The 26,942-nt window shown below is 50.5% G+C and overlaps 1 protein-coding gene across 1 annotated transcript in view; it reads right to left on the bottom strand.

The window, feature by feature from the left end:
• Positions 1-3,880: 3,880 nt before the first annotated feature.
• The window catches only part of LOC147639997 (uncharacterized), a 99,449-nt gene continuing 76,387 nt past the window's right edge, over positions 3,881-26,942 (bottom strand). The window contains exon 10 of the mRNA XM_086776124.1: positions 3,881-4,681. Within this exon, the coding sequence (XP_086632250.1) occupies positions 4,136-4,681 (546 nt within the window). The 3' untranslated portion in view covers positions 3,881-4,135. The remainder of the gene's footprint in view (positions 4,682-26,942) is intronic.

Below are 26,942 nucleotides of genomic sequence, written 5' to 3'. Positions count from 1 at the left end.
GATAATATCACTCCAAATCTTGCAAATACACCGTAAGTCATAAACCAAAGTGCCCATGATGGCCTCAGTGCATCTAGCCTTTCAAACATGCCAAGTTACAATACTAGTAATAATCTCCCATGCACTATCCAACCTCTGTGGTGGTGTTGGGGGTGGGGGAAGGCATATCGTATCTTGACTCCGACATGTCCTGAAGACAGAACCGCTGAGTAACTCCCTAATTGATTATAATGATCGGAACCCTAATGCTCCCCTCATACTTGGCCTGACTGTGATAGCATCAAAAGAAATGTAAGCATCCTTCATCATCCTTCCAAAAGAGACATGCTACAAAGCATTCTTCCTCATCCTTCCAAGGAGATGTGCTATCCAAATCCTATGTGCTTCCCCGCACTCTCATAAGCAATGGTAGACTATCTCCGAAGCTCCTACACATCTCACGCATGCTAGGCTATCACCCTTATCTCCATCACTAGTTGGTGGCAAGGCCACCAAGTAAAGAGAGCCAAATGAAGGAGGATATATGCCTCCTCCTATAAGAATGCCACAACCTCCTCCAAAAAGTACTATGAATGTTAGGTGTGATACCTTAAGCCTCCCAATAAGGTCTAAGAGTAGGGACTCTTCGAATGTGTCTTAGGACAAGATGCACGACGTTCTGCACACTATAATTGACTTTTGCTTTTCATCGGGTTGGTAGCATCCCTCCACATACCCATTCACTGGGGTCTCAATGCAAATACATGATAGGGAATCCATCATACAACCAAAGGCTCCAAGCATTTGTCATCATCTCTGGGGCAGGATCAATATAAAAGTGCTTCCCTGCTTTGCTAACAACTCTCACAAGACACACCACTAGGCCCTCCATGGTATCCTACATGTCACATCTCTCCCATCCATTCTATACAGAGAAAAAGACTAGTGCATCATCGTCCCCCAGAGTGGGGAGGCCCATAACCTATAGAGTTACACATGTCCTGGAGGAAACTCCAAACCACGAGTGATGAAGCCCTTCCAAGAAAGTCCTTGTGATAGGGTATGGCAACATCAATCTTCACAATCCTTTGACTTAAATACTATGTTAGCACTCCTCTTTGATCCTTCATGAGGCTTTAAAGCCACTTCCAATCGAGCATTGTGGGGAAGAAAGTCTCCCAACTAGCCCACTGTTGAATATGCGTAGCTGCCCCAAGACACCTACCATACTCATCCAAGATCAAATCATTCTATATAGTGGGTTGTTTGTTGGCCCCCTCAATTGACCAACCATGGAGGTATGTAAACCAAGAACCTACTCCCAAGCCTGAAGAAGGGATCTAACTATAAAGGGGAGGATGGGGACCTTGCCTTGCCTGCGAGAAGATAAAACATGGGTTGTATATCCAGTCACCTCCCCTAATCGGAGTACATTACGTAACCTACTACATGAGAAAGAAATCCTCTTAACAAACATGTTACAAAGCACGCCTTACACTACATGTCTAGGTCTAAAAAGTTAAATCACCCTCTTTTCTTGGGTAGGATAATGGATTTCCAAGCAACTTCAACCCTAGTGTGTACTGAGCCATCTAATCCTGAAAAAAGAAAATTCTGAATGAGGTGATGTAACTGGCTAATGCATCCCCTATGAAGAACCCAACAAGAAGAGAGAAACGAAGCAGTGGCCAACAGCCTTGGTTAACCAATAAGGTTCTAGATGCCAAGCTACTTCAAGTTTTCTTTTAATGCACATGAGCACATGTGCATAACTATTGTGTTGGGAGATGCCAATGCCAACGTGGCAACCAAGGTATATGGCAATGCATCCTCTCTCAATCCAAGTGAAGCCCACATCCAAACCCCAATTTGCCTACAGAGAATCATTGATACAAAATCCCATAGACGTGCCATTTAATGGTGGCTTTTTTTGCCAAACAAAACTCCTCCAAGGATGTCTGAAAGGCACAAAGACATGCATGTGATCTCTCCAAAAACATCGTGGTATCATCTATAGCTCTAAGTCCAATAACACCTAAGGCTAGAAACTCCTAGGGTAGCTTGAATGAACCTGCTCATATCCTCTACTATTACTATGTGACATCCTTATCGCACCGAACAAGAAATTAAAAAACGCTATGCACATCGCCCACATGCCAAAACTGTGCTATGGGCCTCCCTATACAAGCACGAGACCCCTCTTATTGAGTCCTCTCAATCATGGGAAAACCCCATATTACTATTATTGAGTTTTTGGACCTAAAACTCCTACAAAATTGTTTCCACAATATATGTTGTATACTAACTAGGGTCTATCTTGCAACTATCACATGATCACAATTTTGCATTGAGTATACCATGTACTTAATGCTTATTTATTCAATACAATGTCATCCTTGATTTTACATAAGAACTGTCCTACAATTCAACCAGTTGTTCACCTTTTGACTATTTAAGCACTCAAAACATTGACATTACTTAGTTACTACCAGCCAATAAGCTCATGCACTGTTTTTAATTAAACAAATGTAGAAAAATGTTTTGGATGCATATTTGCGTGTATCTACCAATTCCAATTGCATCCATGAGGGTTGTGTGTGTGAGTTTTAGGATGACAAAAAATGGCAAAAAAATAATCATAGGACTAAATGACACATCATGAATCAAAAGAGATCTAAGGCTAAAAAGAGGCGTCCCGATCTTGCCTAATCTAGATTGTTGGATTCATGTCAGACAAGTGAACTAGGTGTGAACTCAAGGTGAACTAGTGGTGAACTTAGGAGAGGGTAAACTCAAGGGTGAACTACCATCTCCTCTCCCCCTCTCCCTTAAGTTAGGGTGTACTATGGAGATTTTTGGGACTTAGAAAAATTTCGAGAGATTGAGCTCAATGCAAAAGAAGATTTGAACTCAGAACTAGTCGCTCAAGTTTTCATCATCTAACCACTATGCTATACTTTCCAACAGGTTGTAAAAAGTGTTTTTAATTTTAAATCTTGGTATTTTTGTTTCCCAGTTCACTTTCTTCTCGAAAAATGTCTCCCTAGTTCACCCCTAATTCACCTAGTACACCCCAAGTTTATCCCTAGTTTACTCTCGAGTTTACTCGTAGTTCACTTGGGAACCCAACAATGTTGATCAAATCTTGATCACGACGCCTCTTTCCAACCATAGATCCCTCTTGATTCATGATGTGTCACTTAGTCACGAGGAGTTACTACTATAGCTAGTAAGCCCCATAACGTTTTGGCTGCATATATATTTGCGTGCATCTACCAATTCCAATCTCATCTGTTTTTAATTAAAAAAATGTAGAAAAACGTTTTTGGGTGCATATTATACTTGCGTGCATCTACCAATTCCAATCGCATCCGCGACTTTGAGTTGCATCTTGGGTAGGACGAGATGATGTCTAGAAACTCCCTTAACTTTACTTTAAGCCAGGATTAATAGAGCGGTTCAACGAGACTCCACTCGACTCAAGAGATCCCTTAAACTGTGCTACATTCTCTTCCCAGTCTTCAAGAGGGGGGAGATACCGCATCATCTCAGATGGCCTTGAATGTGCTAATTGTATAGCCTTGAATCTAAGCTTGAGTGTACTAGAAATGATAAACCTTACAAAGATTAAGTAGAGAAGGTGGAAGGGTAACCAACACTGATAACTTCGGAGACTGGCTATGGCATGGCTAATTAGCTCCCAATGCTGGCGCTATGGCATGGCTAATTAGCTCCCAAGTGCTGGTAAAATGGCTAATTAGCAGTAAAATTACTACTAGTAGTTAGTGGTCTATCAGCGTGCTAAGTGTTAGTTACCAGTTTACATGCATCCATTGGTATAATGCGTGTGATCTCATCGTGTTAAATATCATATCAAAAGAACCCTCAAGTAGAACAGGCGTGCACTGGAATACCATCTATAAATATCCAACTGATGCCATCTAATCCTACCTTGAGATTTTACCCCACTTTTTTGCTAATTAGCCTTTTTTTGTATCTTCGTCCAAAAGATGAACATATGAATAAGTGAGTCCATTGTGGAAAACCACACTAGTTTAACCATCCACCATAAATCACCACACTCTGAACTCCATAGTTCGGAAAAAGGGTTTTGGACTTTTTGTATCATGTTCTCTCTAAGGCAGCCAACAGAGGGTCACATGCTCCATGATGAAGGCCCTCCATCTCCTATGTTTACTTCCTCCAAGGAGACAGAGAATGCAGAACCTGCTCTTTTATTGTACCTGTTGTCTTTGGATCTTGAGGGTTTTGCTTTCTTGTTTGTTATAGAAACTATCCCACTGTCATCTTTCTTGGGTCGACCATGAGTGGCAGTGAGCCTTTCTTGCTTTTTCTCTTCCAACACTCTTGTATCCCCTTGCACGATAAGTTCAATAAACGGCTTTTCATCATCGCTCGCTGTAGCTACAGTACTTGCCTTTTTCCAATTATCCTCACTCATGTTCACAGGTGTCTCCTCAATTCCTGAAATGTCTTCCGTCATGCTAACTTCTTGTTCCCCGACCTCCATTTTTTTCCTTTTCTGACCTTGTTTTGGCTTCTTGAAAGTGTTTGGACCTTCACTTTCTTCTGATTTCTTCACAGCCATGAGAACCAAGTGTTCTTTTGGATGCTGCTTCTTGGCAGTGCTTTGCAATGGATGACCATCAAGAACATGCAACCTTGGTAGCATCTTTTTCACCTGTTTCATACATTTCCGTCATTAGAATGAGATATAAAACGTAGCGCAGTATGAGCTATTTCACAAGTACTCAAGAAAGGCGTCATACATTTCCAGTCATATTGTAAAGCACATTCCTCTCTCCATATATGTACCAGTATGTGAACAGATACAGGGCCTGTGAGCAGTCATCCCATTTGCAATACCCTCCTCTAGGATACAGATCTATGTAGTTTTTTGTGAAGTGTTTTTGTGACACCCCTACAAGTACAAGGTGGATAGCAGCCAAGGCTTGTGTGAGCAGCAGCCTGAGCACAGCATGGGCAGCCCACATGGCGCAGTTTTGGGCAGCCTAAGGGTCGGCCACCTTTGTCACCCAGTGTGAATTAAGGCTGGTCTACAACTCGACAGGAATTATCTATAAATAGGCAGTTCAGCACCCCACTTCAATCATCAGATATTTTGCATCAACCCTTTCCAGTAAGCAGGAGCACACGCATCTGGAGAGCAAGGAGATGGTCCCAATGTTTACTTGAAGGTCTAGTGTTTATAACTTGGGCTGAGATCAGCACGATTTTTTTTTCCCGGGAAAAAGATCCTTCTATTAGTTACAGCCACAAAGGGCTAAAAACAGCCACGGAGGGCTAAATACAATCTCGCCTCATGTACAGGGCAGAAATCAAGTAATCAAAGGAGGGGAGAGAGATGCTTCTCCTCCGGCTGGCCGCTTTCTGAGGAGAAGGCTATCTCATAAGGGGGGAGGGGGGAACAACCACACAGGTGGTCTGTAATGCCAACACCTCTATCAGTGAAAAAAGGGCCAGGCTGCCAGAGCCTCAAGAAAGCTTCCCGCCGCTTCCTCATGCAGTCAGATCCTCCCTGCAACTTCCCCCACTAACCGTAGAGGGTATGTATGATGTCGAGCCAAATGCTCCTCATAGACTCAGCTGGCGGAGTGTGGGTACCCTCAATGGCTTCGCTACATCTAGTACAAGCTGCAATGCTACTGCAAATCTCCCATCTCTGGCATGTTCCTGGTTGCCAGTGATTTGTAGGTGAGGTTGTGACTGGGTACTGCCAAAATGCGGTGGTGAGAGACCTGAAGGGCTAGCCCTCCCCCATCCTTCTCATAAGCCCTAACCACCTCAGCCTCTATGGCCCAAGCGAAAGTGCCCCATGTAATGATCCGGGTTGATGTCCTGTCCGTAGTGAAGATGCAGAGAATTTGCCGCCAAACCTGCTGAGCCTTCAGGAAATCCCAAAGACAATGTCACTGAGACTCTTGGGGTAGGCTACACCGTGAGCAAGCTGCTGGCTTGCCTCCAATTGCCAACCAAGTGCCGACCGCCGAGCTCCTGTGCGCCATCAGCCAAAGAAAGAGGGTAATCTTTCTAGGATGAAAACTATCCCAAAGCCTCTTTCAAAAATTTGAGAGAAAGCGCAGTGAGAGGCCCTATGACTGCCAATGTGCTGCTGCTGCCGGGGTGCCATCAATCTCTGGCATCTGGATCCTGTGGCCTAGCCGCGTTGTATATGCAAAGAAGGGGCATCCAGAGTATCCTCCCGATCAACGGGGTCATGCCAAGTCCACTCACCCAGGTCCCACTGAAACTGCGTGAGAGGTCGGCACTCCCATATCCATAGCCACTAGAATCTCTCCTTGGACACCTTGGCATGTGGTGGGTCTATGTGCCACTCCCAAGCTTGAAATCCAATCCCTCTCACCCTCTATAAGGTGCAACCACAAAAATCCTCTAAGGGGAGCTCAAATCTCTCTAATTTGCCATGGGATCCAATAGAAAAGGTGAGCAAACCACTACCCTCATCCGCTCCATGGGCTGCCACAAGAATATCATGCCTGGTAAACACACGCCAAGCCACACAAGGGGAGTCAGGTCTGGGATAGGAGTCAGCCACTCTTGAGGAATAGCCGAGTCGATGTCAATGCTGAGTCTGTCTCTACCCCGGAGGCCAAAAGGGACGGGGGCACTAGGAACAGACAGGATCTCTCAGCAAGTTACTCATACCGTTCTTTTCTATATTGCCAACAAATTTGCTAACTATCTATGAGCGACCCAATCTCCAAGGGACATGGCAAGTCCTATGCTCAACGCTCCCCATGATACATGAGGTCAGGCCCCCAACATGTGGCCATTGGGTAAACAAATCAGGGGATTCCAGACCAATGGCTGCCGAAGCCGCTCCTCTGAGGCTACTGGAGCTATCTGCATGAGGGCTGGCTTGAGCTGATCCCAAGCTCTAAGTAAACTGGCTCCAAATCTGTCCTCAAAAGCTCAACTAAAACCGCGGGCCGGCATCTCTGTGAAGATCCATTTGGTACTCTGCGGCCAAGGGCCCTCTAGACTCAGGGTGGGGGCTGAAATCCGGGCCAAGAGGAAGTCCTTCCAAGGCTCACCACCGGGAAGGAGTCCTCGAACAATCAGCTTGCCCAACAGGGCACGACTCTAAATAGCAGGGTCAATGAGGCCTAGCCCCCCTTTATGTCGTGGTTGAAAGATCACTCTCCATGCCACCTTGGCCCTGGCAGGCCTCCCATCACTGCCGGCCCATAAGAAGTTCCGGATCAACTGCTGTACTTGGCCAATACAAGCTCGAGAGAGAAGGCCCAGCACGAAGTGATGTACCATAGTCGCAAGAAGAACCTGATTCGCCACCACCACTCTACCTACTAGGGAGAGTCTCATAGAACTCCAGTATAAAAGCTTCTTCCAAATAATCAGAAGAAGAGGAGCGAGCTTCTGCTCATGAGAAATATCAATGCCCACTTGGTACCCAAGATAGCGAATTGGAGTGCCCCTTGGGATCCATTGGAAAGCCTCAATTGGGCACCAAGTTGGGGCGGGTGGAGAGCCTACCCAAAAACCACACGACTTGTGGCAGTTGATCAATGCTCCGAATACGTGACAAAAGATCTCGATCGCATCCGCGAATCTTTGGAGACTCCCCACATCTCCTGAAAGGTAAGCTGTTGTGTCATCAGCAAACTCTGAGTCAAGTAGCTCCTCCTGAGGGCGGAGGAGGGGACGCAACCCTTGAAGTCCAGTATCCTGGGCTGAGAGAAAACTACTCATGGCCTTGATGACAGATAGGAAGAGGTAAGGTGCCAGATAACAGCCTTGTCGTACCGAGAGGGAAAGAGGGAATCTGTCACCACGAGCTCCCTGAATGAGGACCTGGCTGTGCGAGGCTAAGTAGAGTCCTAAAACCCCACGAATCCACTTCACGGGGAAACCCATCCCGCTCATCGTGCCCTCGAGAAAGCTCCAATCCACTCTCCACTCTATCATAAGCTTTCTCAAAATCTAGTAGCAGCACTATGAGGTCCTGCTACCGCATCTTGACAGACACTGTCGCCTCCTAGAAGGTGAAGATGTTGTCCACGATGCTCCGATCCTAAACAAAGCCAGTCTAAGTGTCATGAATCAAGTCAAGGAGGAAAGGTTGGAGTCCCCTGCTGATGGCCTTGGCCAAGGTCTTATAGGCGGTCCCTAGAAGAGTGATGGGTCTCCACTGTCGGATCTCCAATCTGTCACTACCCTCCTTAGGAATCAAATGTATCAAACCCTCTGAGAGCCTCTCTGGCATGGCACCTGTGAGTATAATCTCATTGAAGACAGCTCGAAGGCCGCCTTCCATGAGGTCCCAGTGACGAAGAAAGAAAGAGATTGGAAGCCTGTAGCCCCCGGGCATTTGCCCTTGGGTAGTGCCGTCAATGCCTCCGCCAACTCCTCCGCAATAAGAAGGACCGAAGAGAGGGGGGGACCACCTCTCTCGTGTGTTGCCAGACCCTCTCGCGCGTGTCCATCACCTATGGGGATAATGGGGCACCAGTGGAGAAGAGATCGGAAGAAATAAGTGTCGATGGCTCTCACATGGGGGTAATCATAAACAATAGCTCCATCCTAGCCATGCAACCTGCGAATACCATCTCTCCTCCTGTGGGGGCTGACTATCTCAGAAATCCCTTGTGACTGTCACCGGCCCGAGTCTAGAATGAAGCTCTGGCATGGTACCTGTATTCCACCCTCCTCTCCTCAATGGATCTAATCTCCATGCGGGCGGCGGCAATCTAACTCTCAATCCACAAGCTATCTGGCAAACTCTCGTAAGGCCGTTGTAAAGAGGCCAGACCCCTCAGATTCCTCTTCTGCTCTCGAAATTCCTCCAATCTGCTTTGGGCTGCCTCCTGCAAGAAGGTGCTGATCTCCCCTAGACCAACATCCAATGTGCACACAACAGAGCCTGAGATGAAGTCCAGTCCCACCCATATCTGTTCTATCCTACTGCAGATCTCGGGGCCCTAAATGAGGCTGTCCAGAATCCTAGAGCCCGCATGCATGTCATGCCTCCAGGGGTCCTCTAGGGACAGAATAACCGGGTTGTGACCTGAAAAACTAGTGCCTGCCAAGATACCGGTCATACCCCCACAGCTGCAAGCCCACTCATCCACGTAAAACCTGCCAAGTCTAGAGAGGTTGGGGCTGGTGCTCCTATCCGATCGCGAGAAGCTAAGGATCCCAGGGCTGTGTCCAACCTCTCGAAGATGCCAAGGATCCTATCCCCTAAGTACTAGTATCATCTCCTCCCAGGTAGAGTACTCTGCTCCTGAGATTGTGGCCATGCTCCCTCCAAGTCTGTCCTTTGCTGCCTCTATCATGTTGAAGTCACCACCCATGCACCAAAATCAACCTGGGGAAGGGCCTGCCCTACCTATAGCGGCGTTCAGGGCATAAACATTGAGGAAGCCAACGATATCCTCTCCAATCAAAATGGTAACCCATTGTGCTCGCCTTGGAACTATGACTCCTGAGCTTGTCCGCTGTCGGCAAAAGCTGCTCACTGACATAAATACAAACTCCTCCCTGCGTCCTTGAAGGGCCGAAGGATGGAGACTAGAAAGTACGACTCCTGGGTGGTAAAATCTTCTCGCATCGGCGGCTATGCCCCTTAGAGAGTTGATGCTCCCGGAGGAAAAGAATGTCGATAGGTCCCCCCACTATGGCTCTTTGAAGCTCTCCTCTGAGGATGCCTCGTCTCTAAAAGCATTGAGGCCTCCCTAAACCCTGTATGTTCTATGAGACAATCCGCATATCAATCTCTGTGTGAGGCAGAACTAGTGAAACTTCCCTCCACTCGAAGAGTCTTGGGCAAGCGTTTAGAAAGGGAATAATCACAATCTGTCCTAGGGCGAAGGCGTGGATCCTGTCCTCCATTTAACGCCACTTTGTTCGAGCACGAGAGTATGCGTACTCCGGACTCCATCGATCACAATGGAGGCACGTGTAAGAAAGGGGAAGAGGTACTACGACAGAAGTATGCATGAACACAAAAAGCAGCACCTCCAGGCTAGAGGCCACCATCTCCCCATCTTGGTCTCTGTGGCCTGAGCCTAAAAGCTCCATCCTAGCCAATGACCAAATGCGGAGTCTAGGTACCCTCGATGTCGAGCCAAATGTGGAGCCAGATGCTCCTAATCGACTTAGTAGGCGGAGTGTGGGTACCCTCGATGGCCTCACTGCATCTAGCCCGCCAGATATGCCAGGCTGTGATGCTACTGTAAATCTCCCATCTCTAGCATGAGCCTAGTCGCCAGTGGTCTGTAGGTGGGGCTATGACTGGTACTGCTGAAATACGATGGTGAGAGACCTGAATGGCCAGCCCTCCCCCTTCCTCCTTGTAAGCCCTGACCACTCCAGCCTCTGTGGCCCAAGCGACAATACCCCATGTAATGATCCACGTCGAGGCCCTGTCCATAGTGAAGATGCGGAGAATCCACTGCCAAATCTGCTGAGCCTTCGAGCAATCCCAAAGACAATGTTGCTGAGACTCATGAGGGTGGCCGCACTGCGGGTAGGCTGCTAGCCAGCCACCAACTGCCAGCCAAGTGCCGACCGCCAAGCTCCTATGTGCCATCTGCCAAAGAAAGAGGGTGATCTTTCTAGGCTGAAAGCTGCCCCAAAGCCTCTTCCAAAAATATGAAAGGAAACGCTTTGAGAGGCCCTATGACTGCCAATGTGCTGCTGCTACCAGGGTGCCATCAATCTCTGGCATCTGGATCCTGCAGCCTATCCATGTTGTATATGCAAAGAAAGGGGCATCTAGAGTCTCCTCTGAGTCCATGGAGTCATGCCAAGTCCACTCTCTCAGGTCCCACTGTAGGCATGTGTGAGGTAGGCACTCCCATATCCATAGCCGCCAGGGAGAGACACCTTGGCCGATGGTGGGTCGATATGCCACTCTTGTGCCCGAAAACCAATCGCCCTCACCCTCTGCAAGGTGCAGCCACTGAAATCCTCTAAGGGAAGCTCGGATCTCTCTAGTCTGCCATGGGATCCAATAGAGAAAGTGAGCAGACCACTACCCTCATCTACTCCGTGGACCGCCACGAGAATATCATGTCTAGTAAACACTCCTAGCCACACTGAGGGAGTCGAGTCTGGGATAGGAGTCAACCACTCCTGAGGGATGGCTGAGTCGATGTCGATACCGATGCTGAGCTTGACTTTACCCCGGACCCCTGCCAGGCCTCTCCTGCACCTCCGGCGGTAACTGCCTGTGTGCGATCCAATGTCCAAGGGACATGGCTGGTCCTATGCTCAAGGCGCCCCATGATACATGAGGTCGGGCCCCCAACATTTGACCACTGCACAAATGGATCAGGGGGTTCAAGACCAAAGGCTGCCGAAGCTGCTCCTCTGAGGTTGCCGGAGCTATCTGCCTAAGGGCTGGCCTGAGGTGATCCCAAGCTCAAAGTAAGCTGGATGCAAATCTATCTTCAAACGCTGGGTTAAAAGCGCGGGCCTGCATCTCTGTGAAAATCCATTTGGTACTTTGCAGCCAAGGGCCCCCTAGACTCGAGGTGCAGGCTGAAATCCGGGCCAAGAGGAAATCCTTCTAGGGCTCACCACTGAGAAGAGAGTCCTCTAACGATCAGCTTGCCCAGCAAGGCATGGCTCTGAATAGAAGGGTCAATAAGGCCTAGCCCCTCTCTACGACGTGGCTAAATGATCACTCTCCATGCCACCTTGGTGCTGGCTAGCCTCCCGTCTCACTACTAGCCCATAACAAGTTCTTGATCAACCGCTATACCTGGCCAATACATGCCCGAGAGAAGGCCCAGCATGAAGTGATGTACCACATGGTGGCAAGAAGAACTTGGTTCGCCACCACCACTCTACTTGCTAGGGAGAGCCTCGCAGAACTCGAGTATAAAAGCTTCTTCTGAATACTCAGAAGAAGAGAGGCGAGCTGCTCAGGAGAGATGTCAATGCCAACCTGGCAACCAAGATAGCACACTGGAGTGCCCCTCAGGATCCACTGGAAAGCCTCAACTGGGCGCCAAGTCGGGGCAGCTACCCAAAAACCACACGACTTGTGCTAGCTGATCTGTGCTCCTGATGCGCAGCAAAAATCCTCGATCGCCTCCGCGAATCTCTGGAGATTCCCAACATCTCCGAAAAGGAAAGATGCTGTGTCATTTGCAGACTCTGTGTCGAGCAACTCCTCCTGCGTGCAAAGGGGGGGAGACAGTCCCTGAAGTCCGGTCTCTTGGGCTCATAGAAAACTACTCATGGCCTTAGTGACGAATAAGAAGAGGTACGGTGCCAAAGGACAGCCCTGCCGAACCGAGCGGGAAAGGGGGAATCTATCACCCCACGGGCTCCCTAAATGAGAACCTGCCTGTGCGAGGTTGAGTAAAGTCCTGAGACTCCATGAATCCGCTCCATCGAGAATCCCATCCGGCCCAAAAAGCTCCAATCCAACCTATCATAAGCTTTCTCAAAGTCTAGGAGTAGCACTATGAGGTCCTACTGCTGCATCCTGGCCGAAGCTATCACCTCCAAGAACGTGAAAATGTTGTCTAGAATGCTCCGATCCTGAACAAAGCCGGTCTGAGTGTCATGAAGCAAGTCTGGGAGACAAGGCTGAAGTCTCCTCCTGATGGCCTTGGCCAAGATCTTATAGGCCGTCCCTAGAAGAGTGATGGGTCTCCACTGCTGGATCTCCAATCTGTCACCACCCTCCTTAGGAATCAAGTGTATCAAACCCTCTTAGAGCCTCTTTGGCATGGCACCTGTGATCATAATCTCATTGAAGGCAGCTTGAAGGCCGCCTTCCATGAGGTCCCAATGAAGAAGAAAGAAAGAGACCGAAATCCCATCCGCCCTCAGGCATTTGCCCCTAGGTAGTGCCGTCACCGCCTCCAACTCCTCCGCAATGAATGGAGTCAATAAGATGGACCGAAGAGAGAGGGGACCCACCTCTCGTGTGCCACCATAACCTCTCGCGAGCAACCATCGTCTATGGGGATAATGGAGCACCTGTGAGAAGAGATTGGAAGAAATCAATGGGGGGGGGGGGGGATTAGAAACAATAGCTCCATCTTGGCCACTCAGCCTGCGAATACCATCTCTCCTCCAGTGGGGGCCAGCTATCTCAAAGAAATCCCCTGTGAGTCTATCACCGGCCTGAGTCTAGAATGAAGCTCTGGCATGGTATCTGTACTCCACCCTCCTCTCCTCAATGGATCTAATCTCCATGCGGGCGGCATCAAGCTAACTCTCAATCCATGGGCTATCTAGAGAACGTAGTACCTACCAAGATACTAATCATGCCCCCACAGCTGCAAGCCCACTCATCAACGTAAAACCTCTCAAGTCTATAGAGGTTGGGGCCAGTGCTCCTATCCGATGGCGAGAAGCTAAGGCTCCTAGGGCTACGCCCAAACTCTCGAAGGTGCCAAGGGTCCTATCCCCTAAGCAATAGTATCATCTCCTCCTAGGCAGAGTACTCTACTCCTGAGACTGTGGTTGTGCCTCCTCCAAGCTTGATCTCTGCTGCCTCTGTCATGTTGAAGTCACTACCCATGCACCAAAAGTCAGCCTAGGGAAGGGCCTGCCAGACTGTGCTCCAAAAGAGGGCTCTACCTACAGCGACGTTCGGGGCATAGACATTGAGGAAGCCAACGCTATCCTCTCCAATCAAAATGGTAACCCACTGTGCTTGCCCCAGGACAATGACTCCTAAACCTGTCACTATCAGCAAAAATTGCTCACTGACAGAAATACAAACTCTTCCCTACGTCCCTAAAGGGCCTAAGGATGGAGACCAAAAAGTACGACTCCTGCTTGGTAAAATCTTCCTGCATCGACGGGTGCGCCCCTTAGAGAGGTGATGCTCCTGGAGGAAAAGAATGTCGATAGCACCCCCCACTATGGCTCTCTCAGGCTCTCCTCTGAGGATGCCTCGTCTCTGAAAGCACCGAGGCCCCCCTAAACCCTGTATGTTCCACGAGACTATCCACATATCAATTTCTGTGTGAGGCGGAACTAGTAGGATTTGCCCTCCACTCGAAGAGTCTTGGGCAAGGGTTTAGATGAGGAATAATCACAATCTGTCCTGGGGCGAAGGCACGCCAAGTGGGTGCGGATCCTGTCCTCCATGTGACGCCACTCTGTCCAAGCGCGAGAGTATGCATACTCCGGGCTCCATCGATCACAATGGAGGTACCTGTAAGAAGGGGGAAGAGGTTCTGTGACAGAAGTATGCATGAACACAAAAAGTAGCACCTCAACGCTGGAGGCCGCCATCTCCCCGTCCTGGTCTCTATGGCCTGAGCCTCCAAGCTCCATCCTAGCCAATGGCCATAGATGGGTGAGTGCGTCGATGATGCGAAGATCGCGAAGATGATGGGAGAGCTCAACTGGTTGGCCCTAGATGGCGGCAACCACCAACTCTAAGTCCTACTCCGTTCCCAAGGCTGCACTCAAAAGGGAAAGAGAAGATCATCATGCCATTCTTTGGCGTGGAGGGTCTGGAGTGGTGAAAAACCACACATATCCGAATAGGTGCTACCGTCTCCTCAAATATACATGTCCCTTCCGCCGGAGGACATCGGAAGAAAGTATAATCCACAGGCTGCCCCAAGATCCTGGGGAACCCACCTAGGGACTCTGGGGGGAGAGCTCTCAATGGTCATCTCCATTGGCTCAAAGAAGCGGTGAATCAAGTCGTGGATGGAGCTCACCGGCTACCTCCGCTTTGGGTCAAGGGCTGCTGGGGGTCATCGAGAGTGCTCTGGAGAGGCGAAATGGGGGAGGAGGGGGCAGGCTCTGATGTGGAGGACGGGCTGAAGGACCTACTGCGGGTAAAGACGGGGGCGAGGATGGAGGAGGAGGGGGAGGAGGCGGAGGGGGACTAGGCCTGGGGGGCAGAGAGACCGAAGAGGGGTGCTGTTGGGAGAGATCCATCTGGGAGGAAGGCTGTTGGGAGAGGCTCGCCAGGGGCATAGAGGGGTCTACTCCCCCCACTTGGAACTGAGAATCAGGGGAGGGATCTTGACAGGGAATCGGCGCCAAAACGAAGGGGCCAAAGGGGCCCGCTCAACGACTCGAGGGAGCCCGGCGTCAACGGGTGAATGCTGTGATAAATGATCATAACGGTTCTCTGACAGAACTGAATCCTCTTGTGCTCTGCTGGCCTAGCGCGCACGGCAACGGCGCTCAGCCCTAGTGGTTAGATGACGGCCCGGGCACGGACCGACCATCCGCCACTCTCCGACAGCTGTGTCGTCCGCGGGGCCGGGACCTGGTGCTCCGCTACTTGAGAACCTGCCTCTCTCTCTACCCCCTAGTGAGGATCTGAACACGATAAAAGAGGGGGGGCGGAGGCATGGGATATATAAAACATGTGGCACTGAATCCGGCAAGGCAACATAGATGTGGAGGGATGGAATCTCAGCTACCAGCACAATGGCCGAAGCAACGATGGGAGGGGATTCCATCAGTCTCCCGATGACACCACCAATCACCAAGAGAAGAGGAAGGTATTCCTTCCTAAGGCTTGGGAAGCAAACTATCACTGGGAAGCCCGACACTCCAGCAAGTGGGTTAGACACAGGGTCGAAGCCATGCTGCCACCACGCATAGAAGGCCTGCGCCGTACGCAATGCAAGGGGGCTCAGCTGCGTGACTCGGTCTGATGCCGCTAGCGAGTCAAACTCCACATGGTAGTAGCCACGCCCTAGAGGGTGAATGTTTGGGATCTTTGCAGGCTCGCTTGTAAAAGATCTCTGAGTTGTCCGTGCACAGGGAGGCTACAAACAATTTTGCAAATCAAGGTGGAGGTCTCTAATGCTGCAACACTGAACGTCCGCTTCGGAAAAGGATAAGCAAGCAATGGCCGCCTCGGTCAGGAATGACGGAACGCCTACCATGGAGTCCTCCTAGGGGTGAAGACCAGAAAATGCCGAAAACTTGCCGAGATGAGAACACCCCAAAGATCCTGAAACTCAACCTGCGGGAAGAGGGAGAGGGAGAAGAGAAAGGGAAACAGACACGGAGGTAGGAAGGCAAGGAAATAGGGAGAAAAAAGGGGGGGGGGGGGGGGGGGGAAGCAGCAAAAAGGAAAAGGGGAGGGGGGACAGGGAACTGGGAGCAGGGTGACCCAAGGGGGTGCGAAGGGGAGGGGGGGAGCAGGTGAGGTTGAAGAGAGGGGGCCGCCGGGGGGGGGGGGGGGGGGGGAGCGGGGGCCGGAAAGGAGGAAAGGCAAGGGCGTAGAAACGCAGGGAGGGAGGCGGGCAAGACAGGCGGCCCGGGCCGGGGGGGGGGGGGGGGGGGGCAGAGCGCGCGCACGACTTTCCACCCCGTCCCCTTGCATCCGCTTTTGCCACAAAAGCCTTTTATTGCCTTTGTACCGTTAAACCTTACCCTTTCCACCACGTCCTACATGAAACCATGTCTCAAATGCTGTCAATTTTGTGCTCGCAACCGCAATCCGAATGCTCCAAACTTTGCCTTGCAAGTGCCAAGTTCCTCACCAGCCTCGTGAAGGGAGACTGAGAAACTGGAAGCCCAACAAGAAGTCAAGAAGCCGGTGTGGTGCACCATCTATTAAGTAGTTGGCCACACCCCATAGGAACGTCCTCGACCGTCTGTCCATGGTGCAAGCAGTACCTCCTCATCACCGCCAACCTTGCCACCGTTACCGTCCCCATCCAACTGGACCACCGGCCCCGTCAACGTCACCGAACCAACCATCTCGTACCTCTCCAATAACTCACCTACCACTAGGCCATCCGTTCCAGTCACCTTCGGCTCCATCTCCTCCACTCCATCCACCATCTTTGCTTCTTGGCTATCATCATCACCCATACCTCCTCTTCCCACATCCTCATCCATAGTCGTGCCTACCTCTGTTTCGGTCTCCTCTCCGCCTTCCCTCGTCCTCCCCTCCCCTACCTTCGTTCCTTCCTCCACTACCATTGCTTCCCCAACCATTGTTCCTTCCCCCACCACCATTGCCTCCCCAACTACTATTCCTTCCCCCACCACCATTGCCTCCCCAACCACTATTGCTTCCCCTTCCCTTGTTGCTCCGGTCCCACCCCTTTCCTCCTCCCCTGGTACCCTTACTTCCATCAAGGTTGCTCAAAAACCTTCCACCTCCTTTTCCCTTCCATTTCTCCATCCACCTTCCTCTTCTTTCGAGCACGTACCTACCCAGGCTGCTCCTCCACATTCCCCTAAGTCAATGCCTTCTCTAGAGTTATCCACTTTCAATATCTTATCTGTCGCTTCCTCTTACTCAAATGGCTCTACCTTTGGAGTTTGCACCCTCGTCGTGCCGGTCACCTGGTTCATGCTAATATATCCATGGATGTGAGAGTCCATTCAGAGTATCTCACTAACTATATCTTGTGGCTCTCCCAACAATGGTGATACGTCCGAAGGTCCCGCACTGAAACTTCTCATACTTGGGCTCAACTTCAAGTAGACTTCTCCGAGCTCAAGTGTCAAGTGGAAAGTCTATATGGCAAATTCTTGAGAATTCGGGAGAGATAGAGCAATGAAATATGTTTCTCCACGGTGCTTACATATATTTCTCATGTGGTGGAACACAAAGAGATCATCTCCTAAATTTTAGGAGAATTTGCTATTTTTGGCAATCTCCGATGGAACTTTTGTTCGCATCGTTACCTCCAAAATTCAACAGAGATCGAGGATTGCCAAAGCGCCATTGTGAAATTAGCTATCATCTGAGATTTTTTTTAGAGCTGAAGATTGTGGAATTTTTGGCCTTTGGATTTGGGGCATGTGGCAGATAAGAGGATGAAAGTGAGACAAGTGTCCTCACACTTGTCATTGGTCAATTCAGCTCTACACATGGCATTGTAGCATTTTCTTGCTTATTTGAACATGAGAGAGTCATCTCTTGGGCGAATTTGAGCTTCAAGCAAGTTTTTGGAGACAGAAAACTCTGATTTTTCACCATTTCTCTTCATTTCTAAGCCTACCGTAGCCATATCTAGCTTGGAGAAGATGATTTTTACTGCTTTCCACCATCTTGCACACCCCGGATGGCTGTTTTTCAGCAAAAAAGTCCTAAAGCTTGCTGAAATTTCTGGTTTTAAGCAATATACAGGCTGTTTTACAGGTTTTGGCACTCATGAATGAGCCATACAGGCTGTTATTCAGGTGTATGGACTTATGTATGTGCCATACAAGTTCTCATACATTTATGGAGAAAGCACAAACGCTGATGGACAGGTTTTCTATGCCTAAGGATGCACCGTACAAGCTACCATACGGTTTTATGTACTCATGGAAGAGGCATATGTGTTACCCTATAGGTTTACTGCCATACAGGTTTATGCACTCATGAAAGAGGCATATGTGTTACACTATAGGCGTACTGACATATGGATGAAGCATATGGGTTTATGTATAGGTTCTATACGACTACGGATGAACCATATGGCTATTTAGCAAATTCAGAGGTGTATGGATCATCCATATTGGATGAAGGACAGGTTTATGGTTGTATATGGATAATCCGGCATCTCCCATGGGGAAAGAAAGGCCCTCAATGCTTGTACATGTTATATTTCTCCTTGGATAATGAAATACTCCAAAGGGGGGGCCGGCACATTCCGGCCAATGGGGTCTTATATGTGCAACTTTTATTTTCAGCTTTGTGGATTTTTTAATGGCCGTGATTAAATGCCGAAATGTTTAATTGTGCTCATGGTCAAGCGATGCACACCCACTCCCACGCTTCCAAGTTACACCAGACCATCCAATAAACTCTTCAGTTCACATTCGTCTTCACCCCTCCTTCCACCCCGGTGCCATCCCTTAGCTCCACTTCGAGGCTGCCCTCAATCGGCACCTAATCCTCTTATATTTTTCGCCATTCCTCCATCATTGTACACACCCATAGCATTTTGGGATTTCTTTTTCACTCTTGACTACTTCAAGTATAGTCTCAGGTTTTTTCTACCATTCCATATTTTCCAGCCTGTCATGCTTCTCTCCATGCTTTGCCGAGGACAGTGAAGTGTTTAGTGGTGGGCGACCTGTATCCATCCTTCCTACCCAGCGGGCATCCACTTTTGGTGGACGTCCACTTTCACTTTTGCAATGTCCACTTCCATCGTGCCGTCTCCACCATGCACATTTTTCTCACCCCATTTACAGCTACACTTTCTCACCTTCATTCACGGCAAAGGTGCTAACGGTGCACCTACTGCCTACTTGCATCATCTGTATATAGGCGACTCTGGGAGCACCAAAAGATATCATCTTTGTTAGTGGAATACTCTCTTTCTAAGAATACAATATTGTCGTGTTCTCTCATTGTTGTGTTTCTGCGCTTCTTGTTATCTGTTTGTTTGTTATGTCATGGAGTGTTAAGGATTAAGCGGCTTCATGGTGCAATCTATTTATCGGATAGCACGATAGCATGGTTTTCCAATGGAGTGTGTGTGCGTAGTGGAGAAGCCAAAGTAGCTTGGTCTCCCTGGCTGAGTGGCAACTCCTGTGGCATACTACCTTAGAGTGAACCCGTGACATAGACGTCACAACTCAGTGTGTTGGGCAGGCCAGCCTACTACACTCGGGCCCTCTGCTCGAGCTTTTATGCTTGAAAGGATTGTAACTATCCGTATTGCAAGCACCATCACAAACCATCCCACACTTGATCATCAAGTGTTGTAGTTTTGGAAATGACGCCAAAAGAAGATGTTCTTCATCGACATATGCTTCAGCCTGGGGAGTTTATAAACTCCAATTATCTTTTCTTTTTTTTTTTCCGGGAAAAAGATCCTTCAATTAGTTAAAGAGAAAACAACCACAAAGGGCTAAGTACAACCACGAAGGGCTAAATACAAACTTGCCTATAAGGGCGAGAAACAAGTGATCATAAGGGGGAGAGATGCTTCTCCTCTGGCTGGCCGCTCTATGAGGAGAAGGTTATCTCATACAGGGGCAGGGGGGGAACAACCACACAAGTGGTCTGTAGTGCCAAATGGGGTCACCGCCTCTATCTGTGAGGAAAGGGCCAGGCCTCCAAAGTCTCAAGAAGGCTTCCCGCCGCTTCCACATGCGGTCAGAACCTCCTTGCAACTTCCCCCACTGACCGCGGAGGGTGTGAATGATGTCGAGCCATATGCTCCTGATGGTCTCACCCGGTGGAGCGTGGGTACCCTCGATGACCTCGCTACATCTAGCACGCCAGATGTGCCAAGCTACTACTACAAATCTCCCAGCGCTAGCATGAGCCTGGACGCCAAACGCCTGCAGGTGGGGCTATGACTGGTACTATTGCAATACGATGGTGGGAGATCTGAAGGGCATGGCCTCCCTTATCCTCCTCGTAAGTCCTGAAAGCAATAGTACCCCAAGTGCTAATCCGGGTCGATGCCCTGTCCATAGCAAAGATGAGGAGAATCCGCTGCCAAATCTGCTGAGCCTTCGGGCAATCCCAAAGGCAATGTCGCTGAGACTCCTAGGGGTGGCCGCACCTCGAGCAAGCTGTTGACCGCCATCCGACTGCCAGCCAAGTACCCACTGCTAGACTCTTGTGTGCCGTCAACCAGAAGAAGAGAGTGATCTTCCTCGACCGAAAGCTGTCCCAAAGCCTCTTCCAAAAATTTGAAAGGAAACGCTGTGATAGGCTCTGAGACTGCCAGTGTGCTGCTGTTGCCAATGTGCCATCTATCTCCGACATCTGGATCCTACGGCTGCCCTCACTGTATATGCAAAGAAAGAGGCATCCAGAGTCTCCACGCGATCTCTGGGATCATGCCACGTCCACTCTCCAGGGTCCCACTGCAACAGCATGAGTGGTCGGCACTCCCAAATCCATAACCGCCAAAATCTCTCCCTGGCCACCTTGGACGGTGCTAGATCTATGTGCCATGCACGTGCCCGAAAACCAATCACCCTCACCCTCTGCAAGGTGCAGCCTTTGAAATCCTCCAAGGGGTGCTCTAATCTCTCTAATCTGCCATGTAATCCAATAGAAAAAGTGAGCAGACAACTGTCCTCATCTGCTCCATATACTGCCACAAGACTATCGTGTCTGGTGAACACGCCTAGCCACATCGGGGGGTGGGGGGGTGGGTCTGGAATGGGAGTCAGCCACTCCGGAGGAATAGCTGAGTCAATGTCGATGCTAAGCCTATCTCTACCCTGGATCCCTGTCAGACCTCTCTCCTACTCCTCTTCAGGTAACTGCCTGTGTGCAACCCGATTTCCAAGAGACCTGGCTGGTCCCATGCTCAAGGTGCCCCAGGATATGTGCGATCTCCTAACATGTGGCCACTAGGTAAACGGATCAGGGGGTTCCAGATCAAAGGCTTCCGAAGCTTCTCCTTTGAGGCCACTGGAACAATCTGTCTGAGGGCTGGCCTGAGATGATCCCAAGCACGAAGTAGACTAGTTGCGAATCTGTCCTCAAAGGTAGGACTAAAACCACGGGCTCACATCTCTGTGAAGATCCATCTAGTACTCTGCGGCCACGGGCCTCCGGATTTCAGCCCGCACTCCGAGCCTCCAAGGCTCGGAGTGTGGGCTGAAATCGGGGCCAAGAGGAAATCCTTCCAAGGCTCACCACCGGGTTGGAGCCCTCTGACAATCAACTTGCCCAACAAGGAACGGCTCAGTATAGCTGGATCAATGAGACCTAGCCCCCCTTTGCTACGTGGATGAATGATCACTCTCCATGCCACCTTGGCCCTGGCTAGCCTCCCATCACTTCCAGCCCATAAGAAGTTCCGGATCAAACGCTGTACTTGGCCAATACAAGCCCGAGAAAAGGCCCAGCACGAGGTGATGTACCACATGGTGGCAAGCAGTACCTGGTTCGCCGCCACCACTTTGCCTGCTAGGGATAGCCTCGCCAAGCTCCAGTAGAGAAGCTTCTTCCGTATACTCAGAAGAAGCGGAGCAAGCTGCTGCTCGGGAGAGATATCAATGCCAACCTGGCAGCCGAGGTATCGGACTGGAGTGCCCCTTGAGATCCACTGGAAAGCCTCAACTAGTCACCAAGTCGGGGTGGGTGATGAGCCTACCCAAAAACCACACGACTTGTGCCAGTTGATTTGTGCTCCTGATGCACAACAGAAAATCTCTATCGCCTCCGCGAATCTCTGGAGATTCCCAACATCTCCAGCAAGGTAGGCTACTCTGTCGTCTGCAAACTCTGAGTCCAACAGCTCCTCCTACGTGCGGAGGGGAAGGCGCAATCCCTGAAGTCCGGTCTCCGGGGCGGAGAGAAAACTACTCATGGCCTTGGCGACAAATAGAAAGAGGTACGGTGCCAAAGGACAGCCCTGTCGAACCGAGCGGGAATCTGTCGCCTCGGGCTCCTTGAATGAGAACCTGGTTGTGAGATGCTGAATAAAGTCCTAAGACTCCGCGAATCCACTCCATGGGGAATCCCATCCGGCTCATAGTGCCCTCTAGAAAGCTCCAATCCACCCTATCATAAGCTTTCTCAAAGTCAAGGAGTAGCACAATGAGGTCGTGCTGTCGCATCCTGGCCGAAGCTGTCGCCTCCCAAAAGGTAAAGATGTTGTCCAGAATAATCCGACCTAAACAAAACCAGTCTGAGTGTCATGGATCAAGTTTGGGAGGGAAGGCTAAAGTCACCTGCTGATGGCCTTGGCCAAAATCTTGTAGGCCGTGCCTAGAAGAGTGACGGGTCTCCCAATGCCAGATCTCCAATCTATCACCACCCTCCTTGGGAATCAAATGTATCAAGCCCTCTGTGAGCCTCTCTGGCATGGCACCTGTGAGCATAATCTCATTGAAGGCAACGTGAAGGCCACCTTCCATGAGGTCCCAATGGCAAAGAAAGAGAGAAGCAGGAAGCCCATCCGCCCCCGGGCATTTGCCCCTGAGTAATGCCTTCACCGCCTCCGCCACCTCCTCTGCAGCGAAAGGAGTCAATAAGAAAGACTGAAGGGAGGGGGGAACCACCTCTCTCGCGTGTCTCCAAACTCTCTTGCGTGCATCCGTCACCTGGGGGGATAATGGGGAACCAATGAGAAGAGACCGGAAGAAATCCATGGCGATGGCTCTCACCTGCAGGGGATCGGAAACAATAACTCCATCCTGGCCACGTAGCCTGCGAATACCGTCTCTACTCCTATGAGGGCCTGCTATCTCAAAAAAGTAGCCAGCAACTCTGTCACCGACCCGAGTCCATAATGAGGCCCTAGCATGGTATCTATACTCCACCCTCCTCTCCTCAATGGACTGAAACTCCGCGCGGGCAGCAACGATCTGGCTCTCAATCCACGGGCTGTCCAGGGAACTCTCCTGAAGACGTTGTAAAGAGGCTAGGCCCCTCCTCAGACTCCTCTCCTGCTCTCGAAATCCCTCCAATCTATGCTAGGCTGCCTCCTACAAGAAAATACTAACCTCCCCAAGGCCCTCATCCAAAGTGCACGTTGCAGATCCTTAGGAAAAGTCCAGACCCACCCATATCTACTCAATCCGGCTACAAATCTCGGGGTCCTGAATGAGGCTGTCTGAAATCCTGGAGCTTGCATGTTTGTCATGCCTCCATGGGTCCTCAAGGGACAGAATAACTGGGGCATGATCTGAAAATGTAGTGCCTGCCAGAATACCAACCATGCCTCCACGGCTGCAAGCCCACTCGTCAACATAAAACCTGTCCAGCCGAGAGAGGTTGGGACTAGTGCTCCGCCTATCCGATTGAGAAAAGCTAAGACTCCAAGGGCTGCGCCCAAACTCTTGAATATGCCAAGGGTCCTGTCCCCTAAGAATCAGTATCATCTCCTCCCATGCAGAGTATTCCACCCCGGAGACAGTGGCCGTGCCACCTCCAAGTCTGTCCTCTGTTGTCTCTATCATGTTGAAGTCACCGCCCATGCACCAAAAATCAGCCTGGGGAAGGGCCTATCGGATAGTGCTCCAAAAGATACCTCTCCCTACAACCGCATTTGGGGCACAACTATTGAGGAAGCCAACACTATCCTCTCCAATCAGAATGGTAACCCATAGAGCACGTCCTGGAACTGACTCCTGATCCTGTCACAGATGGTAGAAGCTGCTCACTGACAGAGAAGCACACTCCTCCCTGTGTCCCTGAAGGGCCAAAGGATGGAGACCAAAAAGTATGACTCCTGCTTGGTAGAATCTTCTTGCAACGGTGGGTATGCCCCTTAGTAAGATGGTGCTCCTAGAGGAAAAGAATGTTGATAGATCCCCCCACCATAGCTCGATGCAGCTCTCCTCTAAGGATGCCTTGTCTCTGAAAGCACTGAGGCCCCCCTAAGCCCTGAATGTTCCATGAGACAATCCTCATATCAATCTCTGTGTGAGGCGGAACTAGCGGATTTGCCCTCCACTCGAAGAGTCTTGGGTGCAGGCTTAGACGGGGAATAGTCACAATCTGTCTTGGTGCGGAGTTGCGCCAAGTGGGCGTGGATCCTACCCTCCATGTACAGCCACTCTGCCCGAGCGCAAGAGTATGCAAACTCCGTGCTCCATTGATCACAATGGAGGTATCTGTAAGGAGGGAGAGGTGTTGCGATGCATGAACACAAAAAGCAACACCTCCAGGCTCGAGGTCACCATCTCCCCTCCTTGGTCTTTGTGGGCTGATCCACCAAGCTCCATCCTAGCCTAAGGCCATAGATGAGTAAGAACATCGGTGATCTGGAGATCCTGCAAATGATGCGATAGCTCAACTGCTTGATCCTGTATGGTAGCGGCCACTGACTCTGGATCCCACTCTGTCCCGGGGGCTGCGCTCAAGGGGAAAGAGAAGATCATCGCGCCATTCTCTGGACGTAGAGGGTCTGGAGTGGTGGAAGACCACACATACCCGAATAGGGGCTATGGTCTCCCTCGAACCTGTCTATCCCTTCCGTCGGAAGACACCGGAAGAAACTATAATCCACACGATGCCCCAAGATCCTGGGGGGCCCGCCTAGGGACTCAGGTGAGAGAGCCCTCACTGGTGAGGCCGCAATGGTCATCTCCACTGGCTTGCCCCACTGGGCATTGAAGGCTAGAGGAGAAGTCGCGACGAGGAATCGGCCTCCACCTCGGGGTGGGGGGGGGACCCTCTCCGTGATTGGAGGGGGCGCCCGCTATCTGTGGGTGGGTGCTATGATAAGTACTCGAAACGGTTCTCTGACAAAATCAAATCCTCCTACATGTTGCCAGCCTGGCGCGCATGGCGGTGACGCTCAGCTCTAGTGCTCGGCCGAGGACCGGAACGGGGGCCAACCGTTTGCCACTCTCCGGCTGATGGGTCATCCATGGTCGGAACTTGCTGCTCTGCAGCTTGGGAACCTGCTCCTCCCTCGGCCCCCGGATGAGGATTTGAGTGGGAAGTAGGAGGGGGAACCACTAGGGATGGTCCCCTAGTCTGCCGCCGAGGGCAGACTTTGGCCAAATGACCCATCTGTCTGCAAATAAAGCATTGGCCTGGAAGGCCGGAATACTCCACTCGTCGCTGCATAGTGGGATCGCCTGAAGACTGGGAACTAGATATCATGTGAGGCACAGAATCCGGCGAGGCAATACCAAATGCGGAGAGATGGAATCCCCGTTGCTCGTGCGAGGGCCAAGGCAGCAGGGGGGGGGATTCCCATCACTCTCCGATGGCACCACCAATCACTGGGAGAAGAGGAAGGTATTCCTTTATGAGGCCTGGAAAGTAGACGGCCACGGGAAAGCCTGAAACTCCAGCTAATGGGTCAGATGTCGGGTCGAAGCCGTGCTGCCACCGTGCAAAGAAGGCTTGGGCCGTACGTAGTGCAACGAGGCTCAGCTACATGACAAGATTAGACGCTGCTAGTGAGTCGAACTCAACCTGGTAGTAGCCGTGCCCCAAAGGATGAATATATGCGATCTTTGCTGGCGCACCTAGGAGGCTAGCCTGAAGAAGATCACTGAGTTGGCCACACGTGGGGCGGCTACCGACAATCTTGCATACCAGAGTGGGAGGCCTCTGGGGATGCGACAGTCGTAGCGAGAAGCTACAGGCCCGCTTCGGAAAACGAAAGGCAAGTAATGGCGGCCTCGGTCGGGGGAGACAAAGCGGCTGCCATGGAGTCCTCCTGGGGCGAAGACCAGAAGAGGCCGAAACTTGCCAAGACAATGAAGAAATACCCACAACCTGAGGACGCTGCCAGAGAGACAAGGATGGGCTGGAGATGGTGGAGAAGAGAGGAAAGGAAGGGGCGGAGGGCACAGAAAGGGGGGGGGGGGGGGGGGGGGGGGGGAAAGAGAGAAAAAAGAAAAGAAAAGGAGGAGGCCAATTATCTTTTCTTTATGTTTGGGTCATGGGTTCTTTACTTGGGTAGTCCCCCAAAATCTGAGTTTTATATACCCTTTTGGATTTTGTAACGCATTGTTTCTATAAAAGGCTCCTCTCCATCATTCACTTTTGCCCCTCTTTTAGGCCGCGCTCGGGAAAGAAAGAGGGGGGGGGGGGGGGGGGGGGGGGGGGGGGACGGTGGTGTTGTTTTGGTATGCCGATATAGGTTGTCCCTTGTCACCCGGGTAGGACTTGACCTCTGAGTCCTTTGCACTAAGCCATGCTTTCAGCCTCTAACCCATGTTCATGAGCCGCTAGGCCAGTTGCGGGGTCCATGTCTGGTCTTTGCTTGTGTAGAAGGTTATGCATGCAGTACGGGACTATCGAAGGTCATGCATGCAACTCCACCATCACACCAAAGGGGGGCTTGTTGGGTATTTCAGAGTTAGTCTAGAGTTTGGTCAACTGTCCTTAGTGGTGTGACCACACTAGGTGTGAACGCCCTCTTATTTAGGGTCAAAAGATAAGGCCTTGGTGCCTATATAAACATGTATTTTGGTGGATTCATTATCATATGAGTATCATTTGAGTTGTGCAATCTTGCTCTCTCTTGGCTTGAGTATCTCATCTCACTCTCCCTCTTTCTCTCTATCTCTCATCCTTGTGCAACCATTTCCAT

Source organism: Cibotium barometz, chromosome 3 (assembly GCF_041138505.1).
Source record: "Cibotium barometz isolate CiBa-2024 chromosome 3, ASM4113850v1, whole genome shotgun sequence".
Taxonomy (NCBI): domain Eukaryota; kingdom Viridiplantae; phylum Streptophyta; class Polypodiopsida; order Cyatheales; family Cibotiaceae; genus Cibotium; species Cibotium barometz.
The sequence above is the reverse complement of the archived record's forward strand: the minus strand, read 5'-3'. Positions and strand labels throughout refer to the sequence as shown.